Source organism: Tachysurus vachellii, chromosome 15 (assembly GCF_030014155.1).
Source record: "Tachysurus vachellii isolate PV-2020 chromosome 15, HZAU_Pvac_v1, whole genome shotgun sequence".
NCBI lineage: Eukaryota > Metazoa > Chordata > Actinopteri > Siluriformes > Bagridae > Tachysurus > Tachysurus vachellii.
The window spans coordinates 16,175,609-16,188,108 of NC_083474.1; the positions used below are offsets into that span (position 1 = coordinate 16,175,609).

At 40.7% G+C, this 12,500-nt stretch overlaps 2 protein-coding genes across 5 annotated transcripts in view; both read right to left on the reverse strand.

Moving 5' to 3' along the window:
* Positions 1-7,938, reverse strand: part of agla (amylo-alpha-1, 6-glucosidase, 4-alpha-glucanotransferase a) — a 34,433-nt gene extending 26,495 nt beyond the window's left edge. For both annotated transcript variants that reach the window (XM_060887936.1, XM_060887937.1), the window contains exons 1-4: positions 7,868-7,938; positions 2,393-2,529; positions 1,294-1,504; positions 681-850 (exon numbers count right to left, since the gene is read on the reverse strand). In XM_060887936.1, coding sequence (XP_060743919.1) covers positions 681-850; positions 1,294-1,504; positions 2,393-2,474 — 463 coding nt within the window. In that variant the 5' untranslated portion in view covers positions 2,475-2,529; positions 7,868-7,938. The remainder of the gene's footprint in view (positions 1-680; positions 851-1,293; positions 1,505-2,392; positions 2,530-7,867) is intronic.
* Positions 7,939-9,076: 1,138 nt separating this feature from the next.
* si:ch211-153l6.6 (midasin) overlaps positions 9,077-12,500 on the reverse strand; it is an 8,549-nt gene continuing 5,125 nt past the window's right edge. For 2 of the 3 annotated variants that reach the window (XM_060888236.1, XM_060888234.1), the window contains exons 2-5: positions 11,082-12,500; positions 10,839-10,924; positions 10,019-10,108; positions 9,077-9,411 (exon numbers count right to left, since the gene is read on the reverse strand). The exon at positions 11,082-12,500 is cut by the window's right edge and continues 622 nt beyond it. In XM_060888236.1, coding sequence (XP_060744219.1) covers positions 9,355-9,411; positions 10,019-10,108; positions 10,839-10,924; positions 11,082-12,500 — 1,652 coding nt within the window. In that variant the 3' untranslated portion in view covers positions 9,077-9,354. Of the gene's footprint in view, positions 9,412-10,018; positions 10,139-10,838; positions 10,925-11,081 lie in introns of those variants that run through there. The other variant, XM_060888235.1, reaches the window with a different exon arrangement.

Below are 12,500 nucleotides of genomic sequence, written 5' to 3' on the forward strand. Positions count from 1 at the left end.
TTGGGCTGACGTAACCTGTGCTGATTATTGACCGATGTGACAAGTTAGTCCACAATCATTGATTTAATTCTAGTTTCAAACAAACCAGAGAGATAAGCAAGGGTTATGTCCAGCTGAATCTGAGAAACCAGTGCAAGAGCAGGTGAACTTCGCTTAACAGGAGGAAGCTTTACAGGAAATGTGTGGTGTCTCAACGACTTCAAAAATAAAGAGAACTGTATAAAAACATGACATGGGTGTATAAGAAGAAGGCTCACAGGTTAAAAGAATTCACCTAGAAACTGTCTCTCTGTTTTGCCAGAACATTATTTAGAGAGTTTTATGTATCTTGCTGTCTCTAAAGCTTACACAAATACAAATTTTGATTACAGTATTATTTCTTTCTCTAGTACAATGATATTATGTTTGTAAATCACCAGTGGTCATTCCTACTACCGGTTGCTATAGCGATAATGTTTATCAGAGAGTGTTTTTTGCTACTAAAAGATTCATTCTGGAGGGAGATTTGACATTTATGTATAAAATTTATCAGGGTTTACATGCGTCATATCGTACGAGATAAAGGAGAAGCAGTGTGTGTTGTTCACATTAGAAGTCGCTGCACCAATTCGACCAATGCGACTTGGTGCTTGCTCTGTCACTGTAAGTGTTAACACAGTTTAATAAATCTTTTCTCTTACCCGACTCTTTGGCCACCCTGAGCCGGTCAAGCCATTCATCCAGAGGGCCGAGACATTTAGCCAGATACGTCTGGATGCTGATGCAGTCTAGAGGCAAGACATGATCATCAGCACCGACGCGGAGTATCGGATCCACCACCACATATCCACCTCCCACCTTCTCCTCATCCCTGTAAAGACAGAACAAAGCATTCTAACATTATATCATCATCATCATCTTATTCTTCACAGTTAGAATCATTACCACTGACAAATAATGATCAAATCAGAACAGGTCTGTTTAACAAGGACAGAAATTTATATTTTAGGTTTTCTTTCAATTGCAATTTGTTTAAACCAAAGTATGATTCATTTCTTTTTTTTTCTTTTATCAGAACATTCACATTTCCACATTTTCTTCCCACAAATTCCCACCCCAACCTGAACTTCTCACATGCCTGGGAGAAAGCTTCTTATATATATATATATAAACAGAATTAAAAAAAAAGTGATTCATTCTTAACAGTTTCCATCCATGTTTTTTCAAATTGTTATTCTTACCTAATTTAATAATTTACACATTATAATTAGTACAATTATTATTATTATTATTATTATTATTATTATTATTTACCCATGGCCGAAGTAATACTGGTAAGAGCCGGAGGTGTGTATGTCGAGGGAGCAGAACTTGTCCGAGTCGTCCTCTCTGCCGGTGGGATTCACCCACTGAAGTGTGCGGAATCTGTGACGGTCGAAACGCTCTCCCTCGGCCGGGTAGTTGACGTGAACGTGGACCTGTTTCCCCTGAAGAGTCGGCCCAAGTTGAAACTGCAACTCGAAGCCTAGAGACGAAGTACAGACACATTACACAGATCAGATCAGACTAATCAGCACAGAAGCTGCAGTCTTAAACAAAAAACTGTTAACTCTGATAATAGTGCCCTCCCAACCTGTATGACAAATGTACAATGTTCAGGGTTAATTATACCTGCTGCAATTAAAGCAATGAGTTGATACTAAGGTTCCAGGAGCTTACAAAATATTAACAAGAAATTCCAATTAAGATTTTATGTCACTGACAACTGATATGTTAGTGGTACATTTTTATAAGCCACTGATTCACTGAAAACACTGGCAATTCAAGACCACACTGAAAATTGAAAGTAAATTTCATCATCAACAAACAGAAGGTTTTAAAAATTTGAAGAACTAAAAACAAAAGAACATACAGTATATGTTTATTATCTCGAATAACTTAAGCTCATTTTCTGCATATAAATGATCAGATTTTCCTCATGTCTAATCTCTTCTACTAAAGCATGTGTTCATACGACACTCCTATGGATCTGATCTATAACGGATCTTAAGTTTTCGTCCACGCAGCTCGAGTCGCACGTTCATCCATTAAAAAAAGGGGACGAACCGAATATTACAAAACTCTGAACTTTGTGTAAATTTTCTTTTTGGAATTTTTTTTAATACAAGAAAACGTTGTATTAATCTTAAACCGAATACAAAACAAAAGCATCTTCTATTATTTTAAAGCTTTAAACTTTGCTCAAGAATGATCAATGTGTCATTTTATTATCAGCTCATACGTGTATTGTAGCTTCATCACCTCCATGTCCTCATACACGGACACAACGATCACTTTCAGTTCTTAAAGTTTTTGTATTTATTTACCGTCTAACAAAATACAGCACCTATTAAAAAACCAGACCACTGCTTACTTTGCTCCAGGCGGAACAGGGTTCTGTCCAGTTTCTCCATGTCATTGAGGACAAGCACTCGGATGTGTTTGGCCTGCGACATCTTCACGCTGCGTGATGCTGAAACGGCACTGTGAAATCCAGCAGATTGTCTTTTACTGAAAGAGAAAAGTAACAGCATGAAGTTAGGCACAAAAAGGTCTACTTTAAAATGACTGGGGATGCTGATAACAGGTAGATTATGAGTAGCTTGGTGGATGGATGGATGGATGGAGGGATGGATGGATGGAGGGATGGATGGATGGATGCCTTTTCTCTTCAGTAAATGGGTTGCAATTAAATTCTCTAGAATAAAAAAAATCTAAGACATGATTAAAGGTGATCTGAAAAAGGTTTATGGCTGTTGTGCTTTATTTGGGATGAGAACGGATACACAGGGTTTAGTGCACAACGAGGATACACAGGGTTTAGTGCACAACGAGGATACACAGGGTTTAGTGCACAACGAGGATACACAGGGTTTAGTGCACAACGAGGATACACAGGGTTTAGTGCACAACGAGGATACACAGGGTTTAGTGCACAACGAGGATACACAGGGTTTAGTGCACAACGAGGATACACAGGGTTTAGTGCACAACGAGGATACACAGGGTTTAGTGCACAACGAGGATACACAGGGTTTAGTGCACAACGAGGATACACAGGGTTTAGTGCACAACACAGATACACAGGGTTTAGTGCACAACACAGATACACAGGGTTTAGTGCACAACGAGGATACACAGGGTTTAGTGCACAACGAGGATACACAGGGTTTAGTGCACAACGAGGATACACAGGGTTTAGTGCACAACACAGATACACAGGGTTTAGTGCACAACACAGATACACAGGGTTTAGTGCACAACGAGGATACACAGGGTTTAGTGCACAACGAGGATACACAGGGTTTAGTGCACAACACAGATACACAGGGTTTAGAGCACAACACAGATACACAGGGTTTAGTGCACAACGAGGATACAGAGGGTTTAGTGCACAACGAGGATACACAGGGTTTAGTGCACAACACAGATACACAGGGTTTAGTGCACAACGAGGATACACAGGGTTTAGTGCACAACACAGATACACAGGGTTTAGTGCACAACACAGATACACAGGGTTTAGTGTACAACACAGATACACAGGGTTTAGTGCACAACACAGATACACAGGGTTTAGTGCACAACGAGGATACACAGGGTTTAGTGCACAACGAGGATACACAGGGTTTAGTGCACAACACAGATACACAGGGTTTAGTGCACAACACAGATACACAGGGTTTAGTGCACAACGAGGATACACAGGGTTTAGTGCACAACGAGGATACACAGGGTTTAGTGCACAACACAGATACACAGGGTTTAGAGCACAACACAGATACACACAGTTTAGTGCACAACACAGATACACAGGGTTTAGTGCACAACGAGGATACAGAGGGTTTAGTGCACAACGAGGATACACAGGGTTTAGTGCACAACACAGATACACAGGGTTTAGTGCACAACGAGGATACACAGGGTTTAGTGCACAACGAGGATACACAGGGTTTAGTGCACAACACAGATACACAGGGTTTAGTGCACAACACAGATACACAGGGTTTAGTGCACAACACAGATATACAGGGTTTAGTGCCCAACACGGATACACAGGGTTTAGTGCACAACACAGATACACACAGTTTAGTGCACAACACAGATACACACAGTTTAGTGCACAACACAGATACACACAGTTTAGTGCACAACACGGATACACACAGTTTAGTGCACAACGAGGATATACAGGGTTTAGTGCACAACACAGATACACACAGTTTAGTGCACAACACAGATACACACAGTTTAGTGCACAACACAGATACATACAGTTTAGTGCACAACACAGATACACACAGTTTAGTGCACAACACGGATACACACAGTTTAGTGCACAACACAGATACATACAGTTTAGTGCACAACACAGATACACACAGTTTAGTGCACAACGAGGATATACAGGGTTTAGTGCACAACACAGATACACACAGTTTAGTGCACCACACAGATACACACAGTTTAGTGCACCACACAGATACACACAGTTTAGTGCACAACACGGATACACACAGTTTAGCGCACAACACGGATACACACAGTTTAGCACACAACACAGATACACACAGTTTAGCACACAACACGGATACACATAGTTTAGCGCACAACACGGATACACACAGTTTAGTGCACAACACGGATACACACAGTTTAGTGCACAACACAGATACACACAGTTTAATGCACAACACAGATACACACAGTTTAGTGCACAACGAGGATATACAGGGTTTAGTGCACAACACAGATACACACAGTTTAGTGCACCACACAGATACACACAGTTTAGTGCACAACACGGATACACACAGTTTAGTGCACAACACGGATACACACAGTTTAGTGCACAACACGGATACACACAGTTTAGCACACAACACAGATACACACAGTTTAGCACACAACACGGATACACATAGTTTAGCCCACAACACGGATACACACAGTTTAGTGCACAACACAGATACACACAGTTTAGCGCACAACACGGATACACACAGTTTAGTGCACAACACGGATACACACATGAACAAACACACTTCATTTATTCTCTTTTGCTCAATGCAAAGTAAACTAATCTTCAGTGATGTGCAACATTTCAGATCACTGCTTCACAATCTCTACACACACACACACAATCTCTCTACAAACACACACATTCTCTCTACACACACACAATCTCTCTCTACACACACAATCTCTCTACAAACACACATTCTCTCTACACACACACAATCTCTCTCTACACACACAATCTCTCTACACACACACACACACACACACAATCTCTCTACACACACACAGTCTCTCTACACACACACACACACAGTCTCTCTACACACTCACACACACACACAGTCTCTCTACACACTCTCTCACACACAGTCTCTCTACACACTCTCACACACACAGTCTCTCTACACACTCTCACACACACAGTCTCTCCAGACACTCACAAACACACACACAGTCTGTCTACACACTCACAGACTCTCTACGCACTCTGTCTCTCTACGCACTCACACGCAGTCTCTACACACTCACACGCAGTCTCTACACACTCACACGCAGTCTCTACACACTCACACGCAGTCTCTACACACTCACACGCACACACACACACAATCTCTCTCTACACACACACACACAATCTCTCTCTACACACACACACAATCTCTCTCTACACACACAATCTCCACACACACACAGTCTCTACACACACACAGTCTCTACACAGACACAGTCTACACAGACACACAGTCTCTACACACAGTCTCTACACAGACACACAGTCTCTACACACACACAATCTCTACACACACACACAATCACTACACACACACACACACTCTCTACACACAATCTCTACACACACACAATCTCTACACACACACACAATCACTACACACACACACACAGTCTCTCTACACACACACAATCTCTACACACACACACAATCTCTACACACACACACAATCTCTACACACACACACAATCTCTACACACACACAGTCTCTACACACACACACACAGTCTCTACACACACACACAGTCTCTACACACACACAGTCTCTACACACACACAGTCTCTACACACACACAGTCTCTACACACACACACAATCTCTACACACACACACAGTCTCTACACACACACAGTCTCTACACACACACAGTCTCTACACACACACACACACACAGTCTCTACACACACACACACACACACAGTCTCTACACACACACACACACACACAGTCTCTACACACACACACACACAGTCTCTACACACACACACACACAGTCTCTACACACACACACACAATCTCTACACACACAAAGTCTCTACACACACTCACACACACACACACACACACACACACACACAATCTCTCTCTACACACACACAATCTCTCTCTACACACAATCTCCACACACACACACAGTCTCTACACACACACAGTCTCTACACAGACACACAGTCTCTACACAGACACACAGTCTCTACACAGACACACAGTCTCTACACAGACACACAGTCTCTACACACACACAATCACTACACACACACACAATCACTACACACACACACACTCTCTACACACACACACACAATCTCTACACACACACACACAATCTCTACACACACACACACAATCTCTACACACACACACAATCTCTACACACACACAATCTCTACACACACACAAAGTCTCTACACACACTCACACACACAGTCTCTACACACACACAGTCTCTACACACACACAGTCTCTACACACACACAGTCTCTACACACACACACACACACACACACACACACACAGTCTCTACACACACAGTCTCTACACACACACACACACACACAGTCTCTACACACACAGTCTCTACACACACACACACACACACACACACACACAGTCTCTACACACACAGTCTCTACACACACACACACACACAGTCTCTACACACACACACACACACACACAGTCTCTACACACAGTCTCTACACACACACACAGTCTCTACACACACACACAGTCTCTACACACACACAGTCTCTACACACACACAGTCTCTACACACACACAGTCTCTACACACACAGTCTCTACACACACAGTCTCTACACACACAGTCTCTACACACACACAGTCTCTACACACACAGTCTCTACACACACACAGTCTCTACACACAGTCTCTACACACACACAGTCTCTACACACACAGTCTCTACACACACAGTCTCTACACACACAGTCTCTACACACACACAGTCTCTACACACACACACACACACACACACACACACACACACACACAGTCTCTACACACACAGTCTCTACACACACACACACACACACACACACACACAGTCTCTACACACACAGTCTCTACACACACACACACACACAGTCTCTACACACACAGTCTCTACACACACAGTCTCTACACACACACAGTCTCTACACACACAGTCTCTACACACACACAGTCTCTACACACACACAGTCTCTACACACACACAGTCTCTACACACACACACACAGTCTCTACACACACAGTCTCTACACACACAGTCTCTACACACACACACACACACACACACACACACACACACACACACACACACACACACACACACACACACAGTCTCTCTACACACTCAGTGCTCGAGGTCAAAACAATAACACAAGGTTGTTTCCCAAACAAACAACAAGCAGTTAGCATTTAGCAAACTTACTCTTACATGTAACCAGTCTGACCGACTCTGACTACAGTTGAACACAGAGAGTGACAGTCATGTTTTCAGCAGTGTTCAGTGTTACAGAGAGAATAAACCCACCTCGAGCAAGCCGTGTACTTCTTGTCAGATCAGGACGTTGCTCTCATTGCAGCTGAAGGGGGCGTGTCTACACAAGACCAAGGGGCGTGTTTGACGCACAGTGACGTCACATGTACGTCATTGCATCACTACAAACCCGGAACTAAATAATGATTAAAAAAATTGTACATCCTTCCTAAATTATCCCGATTGTGTAAAGACATTAAAACAATTGCATAATTTAATATTTCGAAAACGTAAGATAGGCTTTGTAGAATATTTTTGAGCACTACATAATATTAAAGCGACTAGTTTTGACGCACACTAGTAAACACACACAAACACACATACATAAACAAACAAACAAACAAACACACATAAACACACACACATATACACACACATATACACACACATATACACGCATAAATACGCACGCAAATAAATAAATAATAAATAAATAAATAAGATTGGTGCTAATTAATCATTTTAGGCTTTAGGTTTTAAACAGACTGTTGCTAAGAGACAGTTATAATAAGCTCCTCTTGATAGAGCACGTGTTCACGGGATATGTAGTTTATGTTAAATACATCCTATCGTTTAATTATAATGCACTTGGTCTCACCAGGTCATATCAGACTTAAACGCTATTTTCATGTAATGAAAAAAAATGTACCACTATTAATTTAGATAACATATTCCTAATAAAAAAAATTCTGTAAAGGTGGGTATTAACAGGCCATTACAATCTGATTCTCATTAGAGACTGTCTAGATGAGTTAGAATTAATACCAGGCATATTAGTTTTACTGACCCTGGACATTGTTGTTCAAATAATCACAATTCATAATAAAACACGTAAACTTTAGCAGAATTGTGTCAATTTTCTGTCCAACACTGCCCTCTAGTGGACAAACGTGAAACCCAAACGAGTTTAAGAAATCTGTAGAAGTCACACTGTAGATTTAAAAAAAAAAAAAAAAAAAAAGGTTTACACTTAAGGGTCTCAGTCCAGCAACAAGTAAATACGTACAATTTAGTACAATTTTCTAAGCATGGACATTCAAATAAAGGATAAAAACATCTGCACGTTTCCTGACTCTCCCCTAATGACATTTTAGCACAAAAAAGCATCAAGTCCACACAGAAATCAGTTTTAGCAATTTATATTTCTTTATTTCAAGGATAAATCAATAGGAAAGTTGAAGACATAAAAGGTAGGGTGTTATAAATAATAAAGCAATGCAGTAATGCAACAAGCTAAACAACCAGTAATGAATATATTCATATATTATATGCTGACCCTGTAATCATTTGTTCACAAGAATAATTTATGTATTATTTATCAAGCAAGAATGACTGCTTAGAGCATCGGTGTGCAAAATATTCACGAAGCAAAACAGTGCAAAGATGCAATTATTCATAATAACTAATTAATAAACAGTGAGACCAAGTTAAAAAAAAAAAACAATGCTTAAAGTCACTACAGAGCTTGCATTGAGAGTCTGTCAGATAGCCTGTGGTTTCTTCCATCTCCTATGTTCATGTGCTTGTACTTCTATGTTCTGTTAAAATGAAATACCACTTTAGCTTTAAAATGTGAAAGAATTGTGCATATACTGTAACAAGACTATATGCAAAACAAACTCCTACAGATTCACTTTACGTATCCCTTAAAATTCTAACTTCTTATTAAAGGAAGAGCTAAAATTGGACCCATAAAAATCATTAGTTATTTTGTCATTAGTGTCCCTTTCTTTTCTATATGGCTATTTCAGCATAAAGTGGCTCGTAAATAATGCTATACATTGTTTTTCATGCTATATTTACACATCTAGCAAGGAGAAAATAGAGTAGGAAAATATCTTAGATATTTTTAAACAGTTTTTAAATCAATTTCACTGCATCAGTTCAAAAACATTTTAAATAACACATGAATAATCTGTTTAAATGAAGAAAATCTTAAATAAGTGCTCCTCACAACTCCTTATTACTTTATTATTGTTTGGAGGAGAACTGAGTTAAACAGATAAATGACTAAAACACAGCTATTGTCAAATGTGAAATAAATGATTCTCTTTAACTCATGAAAAAAAAAAACCCATGTAAGTAGATTGATTGAATATGGGGTGTTTGAAAAACTCTTGATTGGCAGTGTAGTGTTGTTCATACATGCTGTTGCTGATTGGCCAACATCGCTGCTTCCCATCTCTGAATGAGGGCACTTTTCCTTCGGACTCTGGTATACGGTGCTTCGGGGAACTAAAGGAGAAAGTTTCACCCGTAAAACTGCTGCAGTTGCCAGTTTCGTGGTGAAAGTGTACACAGTTTAATAACATAACAAACGATGGAGTAACAGGATGCATGAGCAATGATATGAGAAATGAAGAAGGCATGAAAAACGCATGGAATACATTCAAGTAACGAGATTGAATGTAGATCGTAGTTTAGGCTTCTTTTTGTCAAAACAATAGTAATGATTCAAACGGTTCTTTTTTTTACAAGGGTGTTGCTTTACCCTTTTAACTAGTACACTAGTGTTCCATTTACTCAGCAGAATGGAAATCCACCTATGGGTCAGTTTCAATCCGGATAAACAAATGAATCATATAATCACCACAGATCTGTTATATAATTAGCCTGGACTGTTGGCTTTCAACGTGAGATGTTATTTTTAACTGTAATTGGATAAAATTACACAGAATTTTAGTGTTTGAATATATCAGCTTAAATTATTAACAATTAGGGCTTTACAGGGAGCAGAAATGGGTTTGATATTACCATGTGCTTTGAAGATATAAACATCTGTGTGTAAGAACTTGCAAAAAAGGGTAAAACGGAATTATTTATGAAAAATTCTACGTTACTTAAGTGTATCCATGAAGTTCGTTGCCATGTAAAAAAACAACAATTAAAAATTTGCTTAGTAAAAAAAATGGTTAAAAAAAATACAAAAGCAGACATGATGATGATGATGGTGATGATGATGTACCTTCTGATCACAGGATAAAGTGGAACGGTCCATTTTGCGTCCCTTTAAAGGAGAGGAAGGGGAGGACTTACATTTCTCTGGCAAACCTGCAAACATAAAGACAAACCCAAAACGCAAAAATAAGTCAACATCCTATAGTTATTGACATTATGGAGCTGAAAGAAGTTATAAATATGAATATCGGTTTTTAGAATAATTCACATTAACCACAATAGTGTTTTGACACACATTTCAATCGAATACCTGGCTTATCGTAGGAGAAATTTTGCAGTGAGCTGGGAGACACCAGAATCGTGTCATACTTCTCTTTGGTGTACAACTGTGCCCTCTGCCTCCTGAACTCTTCATCTCTCTGCTTCACCTCTTTGATCTCCTGGTCCACCAGAGATAACGTGCTGTGTGATCGCAGTTTGAAGAAGGGGTTGTTGTGGAACGTGCTCTCTTGGGTCTCCTGGCATGCAGTGCTCAGGCAGAATTCAGAAGCACTCCGGATAATGAGATTAGATGTTTCCAGGATGATGATGTTGCTTGAATGTGGTGGCCACTCGTGGAACTTGTTTGTCACTGGAGAAAGCAGATTTTTGCCTCTTTGCCGCTGGTTTGTAGAATGCGCATCCGGATCGAGGATTATGACATTGTTGGCTACCATTTCATGATAGCTGGGCTTTGATGATGGTGAAGCAGTAATAGACAAGGTTGGTGGTGTGGTGCTCGAAGGTCTCTGTGTCCTGCACCTGTCCTCACGTGTGTTATACATCTTCTTTTTCTCCTCTGGATCCGACTTGGTCATCATCAGAGTCGTTGGTCTGGGATTATTCTGTACAGGTTCACTGGAAGCTGGCCTTGACATGGCCCTCTCTCGTTTGAAACATTCCTCTCGCTCCATAGTCTCACGGATTTCCCTTTCAACTGGAGTCTCTGGTTCATCATAATGCGACCGGTAGCTGGTATCATCCAGACCAGAGTCATCTGAACACGGGCTAAACTGCGTATACTGATAGTCACCAAGATTTAAATTGTCAGAATCCGGATCTTTCTTGGGTCGCTCCAAGGTGCGCATGGGGGTATATATGATGCTATTTCCACCCTGCTTTATGGTAGCTTGTTGTACCTGGGCCTTGCATTGTTCCTCCATTTTCTGCCACTGTTCACGAGCCAGCCTGAAATCCACATGCTCTGTACTGACATTCTCACTCTGCATCTCCTGAATCACACAGTAGTCTTGCGGCAACTTCTTGTCAAGCTCGGATGTCGAGGCTGACAAACGCTGCAGGCCGTGCTTTACATTTTGTCTCGGATCCACTTCGTTCTCTGAGATTTTGGATAAACTGCTGTAGTGTATGGAATCCTTACAGGAAATGTCCTCAAGCTCACATTCAGTGGAACTTTCTGGCTGCTCAAGAGTGTCAGCACTTTCTGTCAACACTGTTGGATCTTCATCTTCATCAGGTTCAGGTTTAGTCTCAGACCGGATGTTAATTTCATCTTCCATTCCGTGGTTTTGGTCATTTGTTTCTTCGTTGACTTCAAGGGCATCGGATTCCAAAATGCCCCCAAACTCATCTTCATCGACCACAGGAGAAAACATGGTCTTCCACTGCTCCTCAGCATCACTGTCCGATGACACAATAGCCATCTCCACATGCAGGCAGTCGCTCAGGT